Source organism: Ornithorhynchus anatinus, chromosome 12 (genome assembly GCF_004115215.2).
Source record: "Ornithorhynchus anatinus isolate Pmale09 chromosome 12, mOrnAna1.pri.v4, whole genome shotgun sequence".
NCBI lineage: Eukaryota > Metazoa > Chordata > Mammalia > Monotremata > Ornithorhynchidae > Ornithorhynchus > Ornithorhynchus anatinus.
In genome coordinates this window covers 52,134,362-52,157,321 of record NC_041739.1, presented here as the reverse complement: position 1 = coordinate 52,157,321, position 22,960 = coordinate 52,134,362, and the positions used below count along the sequence as shown (strand labels likewise).

The window sequence follows — 22,960 nt, the reverse complement described above, 5'->3', positions numbered from 1 at the left end:
ATAACACCTGCCAGGGCTCTGGCTCTGGACGTCGCCCGCCGGGGGCGGCTGGAGCCAGGGTCTCCTGGGTTCCCGAGACCCTCCCCCCGGGGGCTGCACCTGCACCGGCACTTCCTGCTCTCCAGCAAACGTTTGGATGAGCTGGGGAGGCGTCCCCTAAATAGCCCCGCACCAGCTAAACGTTAACCGAGGGGCCGGAGCCGGCAAGGGACTGGCCGAGAAGGAAGGGGAGGGCAAGGAGGGGTCTCTGTCCCTCTGGAGGAGGGTTCCCGGCTGGTCCGGCCACGGTGAACTTACCTTTTGGACGGGAAGCCGTCGCTCCTGCCGCTTCTCTCCGACGACAGACGGACAGACCGACTGGCCGACGGACGGACGGACGGACAGACGGGTCCTTTCCTCCCTTCCGGGGCGGCGCGGCGCCGAGCAGGCCGGCTCTGCCAGGACACGCCCCCACCGGCACAGGCCACCCCCTTTCCAGCACAAACCACGCCCCTCCAGCACAGACCGTGCCCCCACCGACACAGACCACACCCCCTCCAGCACAGGCCACGCCCCCGACCAGGGCAGGCCACGCCCCTCCAGAACTGACCACGCCTCCGCCAGGACAGACCACGTCCCATCCAGCACAGGCCACGCCCCCTCCATCACATGCCACGCCCCTCCAGAACAGGCCACGCCTCATCAAGAACACGCCACGCCCCCATCGACACAGGCCACGCCCCTCCAGCGCCGACCACGCCCCCATCAACACAGACCACGCCCCCATCAGCACAGACCACCCCCCCCCCGCCCAGGACAGATCATGCCCATCCAGCACAGGCCACGCCCCTCCATCATAAACCACGCCCTACCGCCAAACCACGCCCCTCCATCATAAAACACACACCCCCGTCGACACAGACCACGCCCCTTTCAGAACAGGCCACGCCCCAGTCCAGGACAGGCCACGCCAAAGTTGACAAGTGGCAGAGGTGGAATTAGAACCCGCTACCTCTGACTCCCTAGCTGGGGCTTTTTCCTCTGCTTCTCTATAAACCCTGGCCCTAACCTATTCCCCAAATCTGCTTTCTTACAAAACCACATTTTGTATGGGCTCGTGTTCGATCGTATGTATTGAGCACTTACCGTGAGCAAAGCACTGTACTGCGCTTGGGCGCATACAGTGTAACACACAGACACATTCCATAAAAGTAATAATAATTATGGTATTTGTCAAGTGCTTGCTGTGTGCCAGGCGCTGGTTAGATGCAAGGTAATAAGGTTGGACGCAGTCCCTGTCCCACGTGGGGCTCACGGTCTCAATTCCCATTTTACAGATGGGAAAACTGAGGCCAGAAAAGTCAAGTGACTTGCTCAAGGTCACACAGCAGACAAGTGGTAGAGTCAGGATTAGAACCTATGACCTTCTGACTCCCAGATGTGAGCTCTATCCACTGGGTCATGCTGCTTCTCTGTGTTGTGGGTTTCCACTTTACAGTTGCGCTATTTCCTGCTCAGAACCCCAAAAGCGGCCCCCCAAGCTGGCTTGATTCCCCAGGTAGACCCCATGGAAAAAGGCACCTCCCCCCTGCCATGATTCTCTTCACATCATAGAAATCTCTTCACTGTTACTACCAACCACAGTGAGGTTCCAGCAGGGAAGCAGCTATTCACCTATGACAATAATAATTATGGTATTTGTTAAGTGCTTACTAGGTGCCAAGTACTGTTCTAAGTGCTGAAGTAGATAAGAGGTAAACAGGTCGTCCCATGTGGGGCTCACTGCTATGTTCTCTATTTGTACATGTTGATATCTCTCTGTCTCTCGGTCCATATATATATGTATAGAGAAGCAGTGTTGCTTAGTAGAAAGAACACGAGCTTGGGAGTCAGAAGTCGTGGGTTCTAATCCAGCCTCTGCCACTTGTCAGCTGTGTGACTTTGGGCAAGTCACTTCACTTCTCTGTGCCTCAGTTCCCTCATCTGTAAAATGGGGATGAAGCCTGTGAGCCCTATGTGGGACAACCTGATTATCTTGTACCTACCCCAGCGCTTAGAGCAGTGCTTGGCACACAGTAAGCACTTAACAAATACCATTATTATTATTATATCTGATAGATATCATCTATCTTGTTGCTGTCCTTTTCCCACATTCTCCCTCTAGCCTGGAACTCCCTCCCCCTCCTTGTATGCTAAACCACACTTTCCCTACCTTCAAGGCCTTTATTAAGGTCACATTTTCTCCAAGAGGCTTTCCCCAATTAAGTTCTCTTTTCCCCAACTCTGTCTTCCTTCGGCATCATCTATACACATATGTCTCTTCTCTTTAGACCCTTGGTATTTGCCTCATCCTTGACCCCACAGCAAGTTAATTATAAATTATTTATATTAATGTCTGTTTCCCCCTCTAGATTGTAAGCTTGTTGTGGGCAGGAAATGTATCCACCAATTCCGTTGTATTCTCCCAAGCACTTAGTACAGTGCCCTGCACACAGTAAGCACGCAATAAATACCACTGATTGGTTGAAAAAGAGGGAGGGAATTCTAAGCAGTGGGGGAAGCATAAAAAAGGGGTCAACAGTGAGAGTTTGGAGATCGAGGTGCAGTAGGTAGGTTGGTGTTAGAGGAGCAAAGTGTGAGGGTTGGGTTTATATTGGGATAAGAGCGAGGATAGGTAAGGGGAAGAAAGCTGATTGAGTGCTAGAATCCAATGGTGAGGAGTTTCTGATTAATGTCCCACCAGCCATTGGAGGCACTGAGGAATGGGGAGGTGGGTGCAAAATGATTTTTTTAGAAAGGGCATCAGATTCAAGTTTGGACTGGAGAAGGGAGAGACTGGAAGCAGGGAGATCAATGAAGAGCCTGAAGCAGAGATCGAGATGGAATATGGGAGATAGTTGAATCAGCCTGGTATCAGGTTGGATGGAGAGGATGGAGGGAATTCTGGAGGTGTTGTGGAGATAGAATCAACAAGATTTAGCGATTGACTGAATATGAGGGTTGAAGGAGAGAAATGAGTCAAGGATAATATCAGTTTTGCCAGCTTGGACAAGACAGTGGGACGACAGAGTGTGGGAGGGAATTTGAGAAGTTCGGTTCTGGACTTTTCGAGTTTGAGCTGAACAATGGGAACATTCAGGTATAGATGTCCTACAGTCAGGAAGAAATGGGAGATTGCAGAGAGGGGGAGAGATCAGGGCTGGAGCTGTAGATTTGGGAATCATCAGTATAGAGATGATAGTTGAAGCCATGGAAGTGGATAAACTAGACTGTGAGCTCATTATGGGCAGGGAATATGTCTGTTTCTTGTTATATTGTACTCTCCCAAGCGCTTAGTATGGTGCTTTGCATACAGTAAGTGCTCAATAAATACGATTGAATGAATGAACTCCCCGAGGGAGGGGGTGTAGCAGAATAGAACAGGACCCAGAAGCAAGACTTGAATGATCCCCAAGTAGGGGGTGGAAAGCAGAGGATGAACTGGTGAAAGAGACTGAAAAGGAGCAGCCAGAGGGGTAGGAAGAGAACCAGCCTCTGGCCAAATATTCCCTTAGGCCACGGGGTTTTGCTTACAGGGCATGGAGCCAACAGTCTGAGAATGTTTGAAGGTGGGTGGAAGGCCTGAAACGATGAATCCACAGAGAAACACGGGAGAGGTGAAAATAGAGATTTATCATCAGGAAGGTAGCCTATCAGGAAGTGAGACACACTCCCATAAAAGAGATGAGAAAGAGAAACATCATCAGGAAGGGCATGGAAAATCAAATAAACAGTGTGCCACTTTATAAAACCGTGGCTCTCCCACTCCTAGACTACTACTTGGAGTGTTGGCTGACATGTTTTAGGGAAGATATAATAGAGCTGGAAAAGTACAGAAGGGGTAAGCAAAGTAACGTGCAGAAGGAACAGCCTCAGTGTGAGGTTAGCCTGTGTATTCTAATCTGGAGAGATGAAGGCTGAGTGGACACTGTGGGAATTTTCCAACTCATGAAAGGTGGGAAGGGGTCTACCAGTTCTGTTATACTGTACTCTCCCTAGCGCTTAGTACAGTGCTCTGCGCACAGCAAGTGCTGAATAAATACCATTTATTGGTTGAAAGATTGAATGAGATGCACACGAGAGAATTAAGAAAAGGGATATAGCAAAGACACACAAGAGAGTCCACCCACTCTGCTCTTCTAGCGCCAGCATACTATGCCCCAATCCCATCTATCTCACTGTTGACTCCTTCCTCACATCCTCTCCCTAGCCTGGAATGCCTTCCCCCTCCATATACACCAGACTGCCACTTTCTCCACCATCAAAATTGGAGGTGACATCTTCTCCAAGAGGTTTTCCCTCATCAAACCTTCTTTTACCAGGCTCGCTCTCCCTTCTGAAACATCTGGGCACTTCTGTCTGTGACCTTTGGATATTTGCCCACCCCAGCCCCATAGCCCTTATGTATATATCTTTAAATTGTATATTATAAATGATGTATTTATATTCATGCCTGTCTCCCCTTCTAGACTCTAAGCTCATTATGGGCAGGGAATGTGTCTGCTAGTTAGTACAGTGCTCTGCACACAGTAAACACTAAATAAATATGATTGAATGATTGACTGAATGAATACAAGCTAACCAGGTTGGGCATAGTCGCTTGTCCCACGTGGGGCTCACAGTCTTAATCCCCACTTCACAGTTGAGGTTAATGAGGCACAGATGTGTAACTAAATGATTTGCCCCAGGTCACACAGCAGACAAGTGCAGCTGGGATTAGAATCCAGGTTCTTCTGACTCCCAGGTCCGTGGTCTGTCGACTAAGCCACATTGCTACCTGTAACATACTTTGAGTCCTCAAAGCTGCCAAGTTTCTTCCTTTCCAGCAGTCAAAATTTAAGAACGGAAAGAGGCACTGTGAACCACCTGGAGAGGTAAAGTTAGTTTTTCCTTCACTTACTGCCTAATGGTGATAATGACTCTGCAATGAGGTCTTTGTGTGCGTTAGCTATCCGTGCTTCTTCAAAACAAGGGAAAGGGTGGTGTGGCGGTAAGGTCAGGGGGACTTTGCAAGTGAAAGCTTTACTTCCTGAGAAGTGGTTTCCAAGCCAGTACTCTGATTTTGTAGGAAAATGTAGCCTGGAAGTTAGCAAGAATATTTCTCCCCAACCCACCCAAGATCTTGCAACAAACACAAATAAAGAGCTTTCCTATCTTGGCTTGACTTGTTTGTAAAATTGGTTCTTCAGAAATACAATAGTAAAATAACACAGTCTTGTTTTTTTCTCATAGGATATTGGCCAGCCTAGCTGAACCAAAAGGAAGTTGTCCTGGAGAGAACATTTCTTTGTAGCGATGACAAAAATATTCAGGTCAGCAGTACTTTTGAGTTGAACTTCCTTGTTGAAATTCACTGCTGAATTTCAAAAGAAATTTAAATATATGTCAAAAGAAAATTAAAGAAAAAGGGCTGAGGGAAAACACAGTTTACAAAAACAATATTGAGATTTTTATTCATTTATTTAAACAGTAGGTATTTGATCAAGACTAGTGGCCCATTGTTTAAAATATAGTCAGAAGAGTTGAAGTTATAAAACCCAACACTAATAATAATAATGTTGGTATTTGTTAAGCGCTTACTATGTGCCGAGCACTGTTCTAAGCGCTGGGGTAGACATAGGGGAATCAGGTTGTCCCACGTGGGGCTCACAGTCTTAATCCCCATTTTACAGATGAGGGAACTGAGGCACAGAGAAGTTAAGTGACTTGCCCACAGTCACACAGCCGACAAGTGGCAGAGCTGGGATTCGAACTCATGAGCCCTGACTCCAAAGCCCGTGCTCTTTCCACTGAGCCATGCTGCTTCTCCAATTTCACTAATTCACTAATTTCTAGAGCTATGGCATTTGATTTTGGCTGCTTAAATCTGCCCATCAGGTAAAGTGGAGAGAGTGAAGACATAGGGACTGTTGCTTGTAATTCAGTGGTGCCTAAAATAAATGGGTTTAAAAGAAAAAAGTGAGATTGGGAGTCCTTTGTGAGGCAGGGACTGTCCAATCTGATTATCTTGTAATCTATCCCAGTGTTTAGTCCAGTGCTTAGCACAGAGTAAGTGTTTAACAAGTACTATAATTAATTTTGAATTGAAAACCCAGATAGGTGAAAATTTAATTGAAATCTCCTACTCTAGCACTGGTTCAAAGGTTTTTTGTTTTGGTTTGGGGTTTTTTTTTAATGGTATTTGTTAAGCACTTTGTGCCAGGCACTCTACTGTGCCCTGGGATAGGTAATAATAATAACGTTGGTATTTGTTAAGCGCTTACTATGTGTAGAGCACTGTTCTAAGTGCTGGGGTAGATACAAGGTAATCAGGCTGTTCCACGTGAGGCTCACATTCTTAATCCCCATTTTACAGATGAGGTAACTGAGGCCCAGAGAAGTGAAGTGACTTGCCCACATTCACACAGCTGACAAGTGGCAGAGCCAGGATTCGAACCCACGACCTATGACTCCCAAGCCCAGTCTCTTTCCACTGAGCCACACTGCTTCTCACAAGGTACAAGGTAATCCAACTGAACTCACTCCATGGCCCACAAGGGGCTCACAGTCTTAATCCCCATTTTGCAGATGTGGTAACTGAGGCCCAGAAAAGTGAAGTGATTTGCCCGAGGTCACAAAGCAGACAAAGTGGAGCTGGGATTAGATCCCAGGGCCTTCTGACTCCAGGCCCGGGCTTTACCCCCAAGCTCATGCTGCTTCTAGTTTGTCCACTTAACCTTTTAACCTAATCTAATCTTTTGAGGCTGCTTCTCTTGTCAACTGCTCTTTCCAATTAAGGTTCATTTTAGCATCACTCTCTGGTGTCCCTCTCCACCAGGGATGAGAGGAGAGGGGAGAGATGGAGAAGCGTGTGTGTCCTAGAGTGCTCCAGGGACGGTGTTGTGAAGCTAGAAGATGTCAGAATGGGAGAACAGCAGATACAATGGGTATTTGTCTCCAGCATCTCCTCCCAGGCCCAAAACAAGAAAGTTTATCAATTACCTAAGTCATTCCTCAGTCTAACTTTGGACCCAGACTCACGTTTCATTAGCCTTCAGGGGCTCCCTGGGGTCCAATGCATCAAGGTGATGACCCTTGGTATGACAGAAGCTAGGAGAAAGTTTCAATCTGAAGGGTTTTCTTAGTTCTGATCTTGTAAATAGATTACACATAGAGTACCCTCAGACATTAGTGCATGAACATGAATCACATGCTTCTTACTCAGCATCGGGTTGGTGGTGTCATAGGATTTGGAGCCATAAAATTAGGATTTCATTCATTAAGTCAGTCATGTTTGCAGAGCATTTACTGGATCCACAACACTCCTAAAAGTAGCTGAAATGAGATTGAGTAAAGCATATCTGTAACAGTGTGGGAATATGTTTTAGTAGTACGGGATTTATTGAGCACCGGCTCAGTCCAAGGAAATTACTAAGTGCTTGGAAACAAAAGAAACACCCGTTGACCACAGAGAGAATGCCATCTAATGGGGGGGCAAGCATAGAAAATATTTACAAACTGTGGGAGCAAAAGGAAACCAAGGATCCAGATAGGGAGGGGTGGAGATTTTCATCAGCACCCTGGATCGAGCCTTGAGCTGCGAAGCAATTAGCTAGTGGTTTGTCAGCATCAGACACACCCTCTCATCTCACCATTTGGGTTCCTGCTTGGACCAAACCAGTTGACCTTTGCAGGGTGTCGATAGTGTGCCATAGATCCCACTAGCTGCCACTACCTCTACCACCCAAGCAGCATGGCTCAGTGGAAAGAATCCGGGCTTGGGAGTCAGCAGTCCTGGGTTCGAATCCTGCCTCTGCCACTTGTCAGCTGTGTGACTGTGGGTAAGTCACTTCACTTCTCTGGGCCTCAGTTACCTCATCTGTAAATTGGGGATTAACTGTGAGCCTCACATGGAACAACCTGATTACCCTGTATTTACCCCAGCGCTTAGAACAGTGCTCTGCATATAGTAAGCCCTTAACAAATACCAACATTATTATTATTAAACCAGTTTTTTGTCAAGATTTGTTCCCGAATCTACCCACCTCAGGAAGCTCTCTAGGTGTTTTTTTGGTCAGAAACCTTCCTTCCTGATTGTATACATGACCCCAGCAGATATTCTCCATTCCAACCCTCAGTTCCCTCAGTGGAGTAGAAGACTGTGAGCCTGGATAGGGCAGTTCAATCAGACAACCTTCTATTTACTCCAGTGTTTAGTAGTCAGAAAGTACTTGATAAATGCAGTAATCATCCTTATTAAGCGGGAAGAGGGAGGGACACCAATGGGATAGTTAGTTGATTCCCTTCACTGTGTTTCAGGAAGCACTGAAGAACCATCCATTAGTAACGTGATCCATATCAAATGGAGCTCTCAAACCCCAAAATGCTTGCCTGTAGTGCATTGGTTGCTTCAAGTTTTCTGCATGTCTTGCACTTCTCCCTCCTCTCCTCCACAGCTGCCAGGTATTTAGGTAAGAAAACTGTTAATCCAGATGACCTGAAAAAGCCATCCTATTTCCAAACAAATGATCTCTGGCCACCTTAGGAGATATAGTTTGGCAAGGAAGTGTTATAGCTGAAGTGTACTCTCCCAGGTGCTTAGTACAGTGCTCTGCACATGTTGATTGATTATGAAAAAAGGCACAAGGAAAAACACTGAGGAGAGAACCAAACAAGCTTCCAAAATTGGTGATATGTTTGAGGCTTGATATGCAAATGAAGTAAGGCAAGGGACCCTAGGCTACAAGGGTATTTTTTAAACCCTTGAGCTAATCTGATTTACAATTGAGTTTAATCTGCTCTATATCTGAGTGGGGATTGCTCCAAAGCATTGACTCCAGGTTACGTAAATTCCTCCTAAAAAACCAAACTGCCAGACCACATGAGTATTCTCAAAAAGGTTTATTACAGTGGCTAGCAGATTAATTTAGTCCACTTTATGTCTTGGACAAATACTAGGATAGTATCACTCTAAAACTCAAATCGGTTCCCATTTCATGACTCAATCTAAATATCATCATTTTCTATAAGTAGGAATTGCGAAGTAAAGGTGGGGAATATTAGATAATGTAAATGAAATGGATATTTTGGTTATATTTACATTGTAACTAAGGGCCGAGGTAAATACAAGATAAGTAGGTAGGACATAGTCCTTGTCTCACAGTCTAAGGGGAAAAGAGAACAGGCATTAAATTCCCATTTTACAGATGAGGTAAGTAAATTGTCGAAGGTCGCATAGCAGGGGATTGGCAGGATTGGGATTATAATACAGGCAAATAAGGTCTTTGTTTTATTCCTTGTGAAATATCTGGATAATTGGACCATGCTCTATGCTGCTCCACTGTCTAATTTTGGTTTCAAAATCATGAAACCAAATTAGTGTTTTCTGTGGCATTTGGGCATTGTTAATTAGGTCCTGGTTTATCAAGTCTATAGGACCATGAGATATCAGACGTGAATGTGTCCCTACTGGCATTATTTTCAGCTAGAGATATAAAATGTTTTTGTAAGGCATTAGAACCAATAAGTCAATAGTGTTTTTTCCTCATACACAGTTGCCTTTCTGATACCATGCTTGAACAGTAGCTTATGCTTCCCCTTGATGAGTAAAGCACGTGTAACTACAAATGTCAGTTGGTTTCTCAGTTCCTTTTATGTTCTCCAGATACGTGGGATACTGTCTGATTCAAACCCAGATTTTCCTTGGAATTTGTTGTTTGGGAACCCACAGAATGGGGAATTTGGATATGTCTCAAGAGACCAGACTACTTGAGAAGAGCTCAGAGAAGGGGATGAGTCCAGCCCAGGCAGCAAGGAATCTCTAGGGCCGCACCCTGAAGTGGCCACTCCAGCCCACCAGCCTAACCTCAAGGAAGGAGGGTTGGTTTCTTCTCTTTGATCCATTTTATAATGGCCCAAAGAGGCTTTATGTTTGTAAGCAACTGGGAGAACCTCCCAGCCACCGCCCTAACCCTGACTGAGGGCCCAGACATCAACAGACTCAGAATGGCTAAGCCGCATTCCCTGCCAAACCCCAAAATTTGACGAGGCCTGACCTAAACTCCATCCTAAATCTGCCAAAAACCTGATCCTGCTGAAAACTCAGACAGAAATAATAATAATGTTGGTATTTATTAAGCTTTTGCTGTGTGCCAGAAACTGTGCTAAGCACTGGAATAGATTCAAGAGAGCCAGATTGAACTCAGTCCCTATCCCATATGAAGTCACAATTTAAGAAGAAGGGAGCACTGGTATTTTACTCTCCTGCAGTTGAGAAAGAGGAGGTACAGAAATAGTAGAATTGATTGAATGCCACTTTGGTGTGGCTCATTTTACTTGGGAAAAAGTAACAAGTTACTTGCCGACATGGGGTTTACACAGTCAATTGAATAATCAATCATATTTATGAATGGTCTGGAGTTGGAAGAGAAAGGAGACAGAGAGGTCAGCATGGAGGCTGATACAGCAATCAAGATAGACTAGGGTAAGTGCTTGAATTAATGTGGCAGCAGAGAGGAAATGGAGAGGACAGGGCAGATTTTAGCGATGTTGTAAAGTTTGAACAAACAGGATTTAGTGATAGATTGAATACATGAGTTCAATGAGAGAAATGAATCAAAGATAATGCCAGTGTTACAGGCTCGTGAGATAGGAAAGGTGGCGGTGCTGTCTAAAGTGATGGGAAAGTCAGTGGAGATGAGGGTTTTTGTGGGAAGATGGTGGGGGAGACAAATATATTTACAATGAGAGTGGCCAAGATAAGTCGTTGAGTACACACAAGCACGCATATAGACATTTTTACATGTGTATGGGTGTAATACCTACATGAGTACTCAGGAGGGTGTAAACAAATTTAAAGTTACTAGAGTTGGCTGAAGTCCCTTGAGGGAAGGGATATGTGTGTCAACTCTATTGTATTTCAATACTGTTCAGTATTGTACTATGGCTTCAACTACCACCTCTACGCAGATGATTTCCAAATTTACATCCCCAGCCTTGATCTTTCTCTCCCATTCTAGAGTTTCACAACTCCCCCTGCTTTCAAGACATTGCTACTTGGATGTTCTTCCTTAACTTCAAACTTAACATATCATAAAGAGAACTCCTATCTTCTTGCCCAAGTCCTATCCTTCCCCTGACTTTCTCATCACTGTAAACAGCACCACCTTTCTTCCTGTTTCACAAGCCCATAACCTTGGCATTACCCTTGTACTCTCTCTCATTCAACCCTCATATTAAATCTATCACTAAATCCTGTCAGTTCAACCTTTACAACATTGGTAAAATCTGCCTATTCCTCTCCATCCAAAATGCTGCCATGTTAATCCAAGCACTTATCCTACCCTGCCTTGATTCCTGTATCAACCTCCTTGCTGATCTCTCTGCCTCCTGTCTCTCCCCACTCCAGTCCATACTTCACTCTGCAGTCCAGATCATATTTCTACAAAAACATTCAGTCCATGTTTAAAACACTTTAAAACACTTAATCCCCTTGCCCCTCCTACTTCACCTTGCTGCATTCCTACTACAACCCAACCCGCACACTTCACTTGTCTAATGCCAACCTAATCACCGTACCTCAATCTCATCTATCCTGCTGCTGACCTCTTGCCTACGTCCTGCATCTGGCCTGTAATGCCCTCTCTCTTCATATGCAACAGACAATTACTTTCCTCCATTTCAAAGCCTTTTTGAAAGCAAATCCTCTGCAAGAGGTCTTCCCTAAGCCCTCTTTTTCTCTTTTTCCACTCTCTTCTGCATCGCCCTGACTTGCTCCCTTTCTTCATTCCCCCCTCGCAACCCCACATCATTTATGTACAAATCCATAATTTACTTATTTATATTAATGTCTGTCTCCCCCTCTAGACTTTAGCTCATTTTGGGACAGGGAGTGTCTATTATATTTTACTCTCCCAAACGATTAGTACGGTGCTCTGCATTCAGTAAATACAATCAATCACTACCAAGAGCTCAGTAGAGCTCTCTGTACCCAGTTAGCACTCAGTAAATAGCACTGACTGATTGACCTGGCTCAGGGTCCTGGGAAATCAATTGTGTAAAACTTTTTGGAGGTGTTGGGATTTTAGGAAGGCTTTGAATATGGGGAGAGCTATGGTTTGCCCATTGTTGGGAGGAAGGAAATTCCAAATTGGGGGAACAGAATGTATGAGGAGTGGAGCTGGAAGAGTTGAGAGCAAAGTGCAGCTAGAAGGTTAGTTTTGGAGGACTGAAGACAGGAAGTTGGGGGATATAAGGACTAATAAATAATTGCTCTATTAAGTGCTTACTATGTGCCAGAGATTATGCTAAGCACTGGGCTAGATACAAGATAATCAGGTTGGATACCTTCCCTGTACCATATGGGGCTCATAGTTTAAGTAGGAAGGAGAACAGGTATCCCATTTTACAGATGAGGAAGCTGAGGTATAGAGAAGTTAACTGATGAAAGCTAATAGGTAAGGTGGGGCTAGATGGTGGAGAGCCATGAAGCCAATTGTGAGGAGGTTTTGTTTGATGTGGAGAGACACAGGAAGCCACTTGAGGGTTTGAGGAGAAGAGAGATGTGGGTCAAGTGACGCTTCAGGAAGATGACTTGACCGAGGTCACCCAGCAGGCAAGTGGCAGAGCCAGGGTTAGGACCCGGATCTCCTGATTCTCAATCCTATGTGGTTTCCACAAGGCCACACCAGTGAAAACCAGATCCCAAATTCTGGCCATGGCAATCCCAGTCCTGGCTAAACCCAGACACTAGATAAATCCTGAGGCTAGCTGAATCCTAGGATCACTCATCATTCCCACAACAACCTCAATCCAGCTAAGCCTCCTGAAAGTGGATGTCTGCAAAGAGAAGCACAGACAAACACACACACACACACACCTTTCATATATACACACAAACACACACATACCCTCCCAGTTCTTAGATGAAACCCTAACCCGGATAAGCTCTGGACTTCTGCAAAGCCACACCTGGTAGAGCCAGAATTCATTCATTCAATAGTATTTCTTGAACGCTTACTATGTGCAGAGCACTGTACTAAGCGCTTGGAATGAACAAGTCGGCAACAGATAGAGACAGTCCCTGCTGTTTGACGGGTTTACAGTCTAATCAGGGGAGACAGACAAGAACAATGGCAATAAATAGAGTCAAGGGGAAGAACGTCTCATAACTGATGGGTTTGCACAAGAGGTTAAATAGACCCATCAAGGATCTGGGAAACCTGAGGCCCCCTGAGAGTGAAGGGAAGGAGGGAATAGGCAAAGTCATAGACCTCATCACTGCTCACATCAGAAAAAAACTCCAAACCCACCAGCTGCCACAAGCCTATCCTCCACCCTTCAGAACCCCCAGACTTTCATGGCCCAGAAAATGCACATCCATATGGATACACAAACACAGCAACACCTAGTTCAACATATACACACAACAAACACTGATGGAAAACAAGGGGTGGTAATAAGCTTAATGCCCAAGGGCAGCAAAATGACAAATCCACCCCTGCTGACAGAAACACACTCTGACATGCAGACTTGCGGAAATGTAGTGACATAGACATCTATATGAAACACCACGTACAGTGACACATAGGAAATCCCATAGGGACACCCACGTGGAAACTCACAGAACCACACCCAGCCAAACCCACAAGCATGTAGGTGCATAGAAGGCTGTGTACTCACAGACCCAGAGACAGAATCACAGACAGTATTAGGAAGAGAAAAATTGGCCCTAAGAGACAGGGACATAAAAACAGGGAGGGAAACATCTTTCATTCATAGTATAGATTCACTCAGTTCTCCTGATGGATCCTGCTATAGGGAAAACTCAAGTTATAGTGTTTTGCTTTGGTTTGGTTTAGTTTTTAATGGTATTTATTAAGCTCTCACTGTATGCCAGACACTGTACTAAGCACTGAGGTAGTTAGAAGTTAATCAGGTTGGACACAGTCCCTGTCTCACATGGAGCTCATGGTCTTAATCTCCATTTTAGAGATGAGGTAACTGAGGCACAGAGAAGTGAAGAACCTGCTCAAGGTCCACAATAGACAAGTGGCAGAGCCAGGATTAGAAACTGGTCCTTCTGATTCCCAGGCCTGTGCTCCAACCATTTATTCACTAGTTGCTTCTCATAGTGTGTGCACTTTGATAGACTGGGAACGTGTCTCTTATATTGTTGTGTCTTATTCTCCCAAACACTTAGTACAGTGCTCTGCACACAGTAAGCACTCAATAAATATGATTGATTGATTGATGCTCTGAGTATCCACACATCATTTCTTTCCACATCACCTAGCATTCTAACTGACTGGCAGCGATCCCAGAAGAACAGACCCTGTTTTCCTAACAGTGTTCTACTCAAAAGGTATAGTAAAAAAAAAGTGGTATGGAAGAAGGGGGTGTAATTGCTTGGTTATTAAATTTAAATTTCTATTGAAGGTAGTGAAAGCCCTCCACTTTTCTCTTTTCCCACCTCCCCGCTGTCATCTGCTTCACCCCAGCTTGCTCTCGTGGCTCCAACCAGAGAAATTTATATGCAACTATCAACCTCCATTTTGTCTCTCTTCCCCTTTCAGGCTGAGCCATGTGCCCTTCTCCTTACTTTTAATGCCTTTCTCAAGAAACCTTGGCCCACCCACTTTTCAAAACTGGGCTCAATTTACTATTTCCAGGAAGCATTTCCAGAGTAACCCCACCAATTGCCAAACACTCCAATCACTCTGGTACCGGTTCTCTGATTGATATATCCCCACTTCTCCAAATCAATTCTGATTCAACTCTCATCACCCCTCCCTCAGCTCCACAGTACTTATGTACCTACCCATAATTATTTTATTTATATTAATGTCTCTCTCCCCCCTCTAGACTGTAAGATCATTGTAGACAGGGAACATGTCTATCAGCTGTTATACTGTACTTTCCCAAGTGATTAGTACCTTGTCCTGCACAGAAAGTGCTTAGTAAATAAAACCGATTGATCGACTAACTTTAGCACTTAGCTGAATGAAAATCTTCTAAACAGCTGTAATTGGTTACAGAGGCTTAATGTCTCCTTCACTTGTATTATGGGTGTGCTATTAGTCTAGCGGTCAGAGCATGGGCTTGGGAGTCAGAAGGAACTGGGTTCTAATTCCGGCTTTACTACTTCTCTGTTGTGAGAGCTTGGGCAAGTCACTTAACTTCTCTGTGCCTCAGTTATCTCATTTGTAAAACTGAGATTTAAGACTGTGTGCTCGATGTGGGACAGTGCCTGTGTCCAACCCAATTTGTAATAATAATAATAATGATGATGGCATTTGTTGAGTGCGTACTATATGCCAAGCACTGTTCTAAGCGCTGGGGTTGCTACAAGGTAATCAGATTGTCCCACGTGGGGCTCACAGTCTTAATCCCCATTTTATAGATGAGGTAACTGAGGCACAGAGAAGTTAAGTGACTCACCCAAAGTCACACAGCTGACAAGCGGCAGAGCCGGGATTAGAACCCATGACCTCTGACTCCTAAGCCCCGGCTTTTTCCACTGAGCCACGCTGAGTGCTTAACACATAATAAGCTTTTAAATACCACAATTATTATTATGTGTGTGTGTATATACCTACTTCCCCTTGTGTACCATTTACTCACCTCATCCGCACAGCACTTACATACGTATCCACAATTTATTTTAGTATCTCCCTCCCCCTGTATACAGTAAGATCCTTGTGGACAAAGATAGTGTTTACCAACTCTGTTATTCTGTCCTCTGTTCCACATGCTAGTGCTCTGCACACAGTAAGTGCTCAAGAAGAGCCTCACATTAAGGGAATCACGCTTCATAGTACTCACCATGTAATTGACTCCAAACACATGCACAAACCGTTTCTTCAGACATTATGTTGTGCTCTATCCAGACAGGTGCGGTGTGAAAAATATTCCCAAATCTGCCATGCCGTCTACCTAAAATGTGTAATGAAAACACGTGTTCTGACAGAAATGAGTGTTCTTTTTTATATGCTGTATATATGAGTATTCACAGGCAGGCATAAACATAATCGACACACACCTGTATTCCTATCATTTGTTCATTCATTTCAAGTTTATTTCCTATGTTTGTAGGTATGTATACTCTTGGTTTTTGACCGTAAATGCCTTGAATTCAGAGATCAAGATCTTTTATAACTTTCTACAGCATTTAATTCAGAGTTGTAGTAAATGTTGTTAACTGGTTGATATATTTTTCCTGGGGCTTGAATATTACTGATAAAAGAGGGAGTCACACTTCAGTGGCAAAATATCCAAAAATGTTTTATTTTCTGCAGTATGGGATTCAAATTATTTTTGCAATATCTCAAATTATTTTTGCAGTGTTTTCTAATTTAATAGTATCTACCCTTTAGATTTTCTTAGAATATAATTTTTTTAAATGAGTGAAAAAAACATAGTTACAGGCAGAATATCCTGGGCTTATTTCCACAGTTGCTAGAAGTATTAATAACTAAATAGAAACAGAGTCAATCATGTTATCGGGATATTTAAAGAGTAACTATGTGCCAATAAGGAAATTCTCACAAAGATTCTAATATGAGAACCTAATTTCGTTAATGCAGCAAATTCCTGGAGACAATTCTACTTTCTAATTGCAAATTCTCCTCAATGTACTTTGCACTTCTTTAGCTTGAGCCGGAAAGAGCCATCTGTCCTTTGGCTCCTCTTCCCTCCCCTTTTTACCCCCCCTAATTTCACTCAGGCAGTTTCCTTTTTAAAGACCTTAAATGCTACTCCCATGCATTTCCATTGTTCTTACCAACTAAACCTCACTCTTCTGTCTTCTTATCTTATTTATGATGTGCTTAATAACCTTTGGTAGTAAATCATTGCCTGTAGTCAAGACATTCATTTCCCCTGTTTCCTTTATTTTACTTCCATTCACAGAACTCACATTGAATTCAATGGTGGAACTGGGAGGAGGCTGGGAATCTTATTTATGAAGCACCCTTTCCATCATGGCTGAATTGAAATCCATATCCCTTATATTGAATCTGTTAGCCTTGTGGTTAAATCATACTATGTTATTTTCAGATCCTCTCATTTAGTTGTATTTTTTGGAACTGTGTATGTGTCTTCTCTTGGTACCCACACAAAACTATTTCTTTGCCAATCAGCACCCTCCTCGTCATCATTATGATAATTGTGGTATTGGTTAAGCATTTACTATGTGCCAGGTACTTTGCTAAGAAGTGGGTTAGCTACATCACGATCAGATCAGACACAATTCCTGTCCTATCTGGGACTCACAATCTCCTGAGAAGCAGCGTGGCTCAGTGGAAAGAACATGGGCTTGGAAGTCAAAGGTCATGGGTTCTAATCCTGGGTCTGCCACTTATTAGATATGTGACCTTGGGCAAGTCACTTAACTTCTCTGGGCCTCAGTTACCACATCTGGAAAATGGGGATTAAGACTGTGAGCTCCATGTGGGACAACCTGATTACCTTAAATCACCCCTCCCCCAGAGTTGAGAACAATGTTTGGCACATAGTTATTATTATTATTAAGGGGAAAGGAGAACCAGGATTTAATCCCCATTGTACAGATTAGGAAATAGGCCCAGAGAAATTAAGGGACTTGCCCAAGGTCATTCAGCAGGCAAATGGTAGAGCTAGGATTAGAATCCAGTCCTGTGCTCTTTCCACTAGGCCATGCTACTTTGGAATTATTTAGCTAATCTGTCATTTGAATGATTTTTTTTTGTTTCCAGTTTGTTTTTCCACTTCTAAAGCCACACCACAGTCTTGCCAGGTAGTCCCTCGTTGCCGGCAACCCCGAGCTCTGAGCCCAGCCCAGGAAGTCAGTTGTCCCAAGATTCTCATGGTGGCTCTCTGTCCTTGACACTGACTCACAATGTGACCTGAGGCCTGTCTTTTACTCTTTCTCTCTTTCTCAGTTTCCTTGACCACTAAATAATGCCCTGATATACATCCAAAGCATGTTGTGCAGGATAGCTAAGTAATGATTGTAGCACTCCTTGAACAGAACAGAGCTCTTCAGAAATGTGAAGAATTACAAATGAAGAGATTTTGATTCAGGCATGCCTTATTAGCAAGGTCACCAGACTTAAAGAATTAGCCACAATCATGACTTAACTCATCCATTTCAGCCTCCTTCTCTTGCTTATGTCAGGATGAGTTGATAGGAATGTTGGTATATTTTGGAAATCTCAGACTCGGATTGTCTGAGTTCAGTAAAGGGAGAAAATTCCAGAACAAAGAGGTCTGCCCAAGGAAATAACCTGTTCCAGATTCTAACAAGTTAGAGCAGATGATTTCAATATGGATTTTTCTTCCTGGGTTAACATCAACCTGTAATAATTCACATTTTAATAAAAGGATGTATTTGATCAGCCAATCAATCAACAGAATTTATTGAGCGCTTAGATTGTGCAGAGCACCGTACTTACACTGGAAGAGTACAACATAACAATATAACAGAAACATTCCCTGCCCACAACGAGGGGTTTAGAAAAGATTCAAATCTTGGAATTTTCAAGTGAGAGCCAAATTTGCCAGTTTCCACAGTGAAGTTATCAAGGTTGACATACGCAGGGCTTTTTCCTAAAGTTTTAGATGACCTACAATAATACAAATTTATAATATGCAACTCTTTAAAGTTAGTTTCCTTTTGCTTTGTTTTGCATGATAGATCTGTACAGGACCTGTCTGTTGGGAAGGAATCTTTAATGACTATTTTTGTGCTAGCAGGACCTTCTGCATTGCAAGGTTAAAATTCCTACAAGCTCAAAGTGACATTGGTCTAGGGAGATTCCCTCCTTGGCCCTTAAATTTGTCACTGATTAGAAGTGCCTTTCCCACTATGTGCCTAATAATTACCACTGTTTGACTGATTGCCATCAGACCTGTCCCGAAGAAGGATGTAAGAGGCAAAAACCCCACATCTTGGTAACTAAGCTAAACCTGGAGTCCTGACAGGCAGACATGGTATTTTTAAATTTATAAACAGAAAATATTTTGTAGCATATGCCTCACCTCAGTCAGATGATAATTTATGTTCCTTAGTCTATCTCAGAACTTGAAGGAAATTTGATAGAGTTGATGTGAGGAATTGGAGAAGCAGTTTGTCCTAGTGGAAAGATCATGGGTCTGGGAGTCAAGGGACCTGGGTTGCAATCTTGATTTTTGCCATGTGTCTTCTGTGTGACATTGGGCAATTCACTCAACTTCTCTGGGTCTCAGCTGCCTCATCTGTAAAATGGGGATTAAGGCTGTGAGCCCTGTGAGGGACATGGACTGTGTCCAACCTGATTATCTTGTATCTACCCCATACTATATGTAGCCTGGCACATAGTAAGCACTTAAAAAATTCCATTAAGAAAAAAATGGCAAAGATGAGACAGTTGACTGTATATCAAATCCAGGGGAAAAGTTTAGAGAATAAAAACAAATCAAAGTATTTCCCATGAATGGTTTCCAAATTATTTTATTTCTAGTAAATCTGTCATTGAAATTCAATACTGCATCTTGGGTAGTTAACGAATCAGATTCCAACAACTAGAGAAGGACAGTGAAAGTAGCATCTCTTGACAAATAGAATGTTAAAATCATGATTGCTCCATTCAGGAGTTTGCACCACTTTCTTTTTACAGATCATCCGTTTCTGGGGCGGCTTTTTCCTCCACGGGCCCAGTGGTTATGACTATGGGAATATTTTCAGATGTCCATCCCTTAGGAGTCCTATTAAAGGAACGCCTGGAAGAAAGAGGGTTAGCAAAGGCCAGGAACCTGGGATCTGTTAGCAGGAGTAGATCAAAATCAGGAACTTTGAATTTAACCAGCTTAGATGCTTTCTCAAAACCTCCAAATGGGGTGGCCACTCTGCAGAAATAGGGAAGAGAAACAGAAGGGTTAAATGAATACTGATCATTTGTGTCTCAGGAAATGAAAAAAGAAAGATCTGTTATGGTTTAGGTTTCTGTCCTCTCTCAACTCATTGATATTATTCACTTGCTGATGTCCTCCGGCCTGAAACTCCAGAGTCTTGCATTTAAAGGGCCAAAATCCACGGTAAAATAGGAGTTGGATGGTGTTTTACTGGTGCTGAGGATTACTCATATTTTGCACATCTTTGTCACCAAATTCACATTTACATGTCTTGGGCAAATGGAGGGGTTTGTTCCAAAGCCTAGCATCCCACTCCTTTTATAAGTAAATCAGATTCATTTTTCACAGATTCAGATTGCACTGCCCTTTTTGCAGGATATTTGCTTGCAGCAAAAGTCAGCACCCTTTTCTAGGTCTGTCTTATTTTTACTGAGATTGTTCCATTGAGAATCACCTTTTCTGAATGATCTGCATGTTGACATCTGGGTTGTAGCTGAACAGCCAGTACTACTTTCACATTTTGAAGAAGATTTGGAAGATTGAAGTTCTCCAACCTTCCTCAACCCCTTCTACCCATAATCCTTAGCTATACGGCAGCTACCTGGACATTTGTGCCTAGTTCTCAGTTGTTAATGAAACGACATTAATTGGAAGTGGCATTAACTCTTTGTTGCTATTTACTTGGGTGTATTTATTCGGTCTTTCCCTAAAATCTGAAATAAACGTACCTTTCAAATACACCTAAACCAATCACTTCAGAGACGGCTCATAAATTGTGAAATATCCTTAATGATGTCAACAGTAGTAATCATTCCTCTCTCATGACAAAGTGTGTCATGGTTGTAGATATACAATCTGAGCCCTGATCCATTTTGTCAGTCTGATATGCTAGTGTGCCAAAATGAGTCATTTTGGGGGCTGAAAGGAATACAGGGCCAAGAGAAGGGTGCTAATGGTTGTATTAATAAACTAGGGGTTGTAGCACTGAGGGATCCCTAAAAGAGGAATCCAGTTAGGGAATCAGTGGGATCATTCAATGAATTTAATGTAAGTGACCCACTCAAGGAATTAAAAGGAGATAACTTAGGAACTCCCAACACCTATGCACTAGAATCCCCCCTGCCCCAAACACTTGGATACTTACCCTACCCTCTCTCTCCTACTCCCCTTCGTGCTTATATACTTATTTTTAACTCTGTTGCTTCCCCCCATCTGTAATATATTTTAGTGTTTGTAAGATTCTTCTAGGCAGGGTTCACTTGTGCTACCTCTGCTGTACTGTCCTAAGCACTCAATTCCACTGTATGCCTCACTGCATCTCTGCAGAGTAAGGACTCAGTGTTATCAGTATTATTTTGGTAATTGTTAAGCACTGGAGTAAATACGAATTAATTAGGTTGGACACAGTCCCTGCCCCACATGAGACTGACAGTCTGAGAAGGAGGGAGAATAAATATTGAATTTCCATTTTACAGTTGAGGAAAATGAGATACAGAGAAGTTAAGTGTCTTGCTCAAGGTCACACAGCAGGCAAATAAGGGAACCAGGATTAGAACCCAAGCCCTCTGACCTCCAGGCCTGCGCTGTTTCCATTAGGCCACACTGCTACTGTTGGTTCACTGAGTGATTGATATAGAAACCTGAAAATCACTGCATGTCTGAAAAATTGGTAAGATATATTATCAAAACATAGGATCAGTGAGCCGAGTCTGTGTGAAGATAAGAGTGCAAAGATCTGGACTCTTCAATCTGGGAAGAAAGGGGAAACTACTTCAAATTCGGTCCCAGGAAATCTCAAACTTATTAAACACAGTCCCATCATACTTTGAAGACACTTCCAAAGCAATTCTGTCACTTTTTAGCAGCAGTATTAATAGTAATGGCATTTATTCAGTAACTTCTGAATGTCATACACCCAATGCTGATATGACGAGTGCTTGAACAACTGGTTGTGCAATGAGGAACGGCAAACAAATTCTGATTCTTCACTCTCGTTCACCAAAATGTAATCGACATAGTAGATCTTAGAAAGCTGATTCTAGAAGTTAAATTCAATCTTGAATCAAGTTTAGCACCTCTGAAAGTTCCATTAACTCTTGAAGCTTCAATAGAATGAAATATTAACTTTACCACTGGTGGTTTAAGTCTAGTGGTTTAAAAGAATTAATGCAGCTTCCAAAGGTGCCTAACTTAAAAGCAAAGGATAGTTAAGGGTCTGGTAAAGCCTGGGTCATGGATATTATTTAAATTTGTCCTGACAAATGGGACATATTCTCTAATGGCTATCACCTGCATACACTAAGTGCTTAATAAAATACCACTGAATGCATGAATGAATGATTGGGTTGAATGAATGTAGAACAACAAACCCTGTAATTGAAAAGCATAATGAAGAGGCTAAAGGGTGAGATTTACTCCTGGTTCAACTCCATGGGACTTTTTCCTTAGAATTTCCCACCCACTCTTCCGGTCACTCACTGAATTTCAGAGAACATTGTGTCTCATCTTTTACAGTTCATTGCTCCAGAATGATTGACGGCTGAGGAGATGACTTACTAGAATGACGGAGGAAGCCCAGAAATGATCTTTGGCATGATGTAACAGGTCAGCTCATCACTATATATTTATTCACCTCCAGGCTGGTGTTGGGAACAGTCAAATTAATTTAGGACAGACTTATGGGTCTCTGGCCTGGAAGAAATTAGACTAGGACTAAATGAAATTCAATTTCAAATGTATGACAAAGCTCATTATATGATTCAAAACTTTGTTGCTACTCTGCTTCTTTAAGGCCCTGATGCTCAGTGTTATCACATGTCCCGTGAACAATGAAAACTTTGCAGGTGATAAAATACTTTTGTGGGCTGGTAGTGTTGTTGAACACTAATGGTGACTGTTTTATTCTCTCTACTGAGCTGCCAGAAGACCCAAATTTTAAATTCATAGCTCAAAACTTGATGGCTTGTGTAATTCTCTTTGCCTTAGTGTACCATATGGTAACCTAGAAATATGCCATTCTTGTGGATTTGATTCCCACTGGCATAAATACCACTCCAAACAATTAACATTTAGGTGTTCAGCTGATGACAGCGTT

At 43.2% G+C, this 22,960-nt stretch overlaps 2 protein-coding genes across 5 annotated transcripts in view; both read right to left on the bottom strand.

Moving 5' to 3' along the window:
- The window catches only part of USP53 (ubiquitin specific peptidase 53), a 50,893-nt gene extending 50,492 nt beyond the window's left edge, over positions 1–401 (bottom strand). For all 3 annotated transcript variants that reach the window (XM_029076768.2, XM_029076770.2, XM_029076771.2), the window contains exon 1: positions 298–401. The gene's annotated coding sequence lies outside the window, so the exon portion shown is untranslated. The remainder of the gene's footprint in view (positions 1–297) is intronic.
- Positions 402–19,447: 19,046 nt separating this feature from the next.
- Positions 19,448–22,960, bottom strand: part of MYOZ2 (myozenin 2) — a 42,281-nt gene continuing 38,768 nt past the window's right edge. For both annotated transcript variants that reach the window (XM_007672950.4, XM_007672956.3), the window contains exon 6: positions 19,448–19,860. In XM_007672950.4, the coding sequence (XP_007671140.2) occupies positions 19,626–19,860 (235 nt within the window). In that variant the 3' untranslated portion in view covers positions 19,448–19,625. The remainder of the gene's footprint in view (positions 19,861–22,960) is intronic.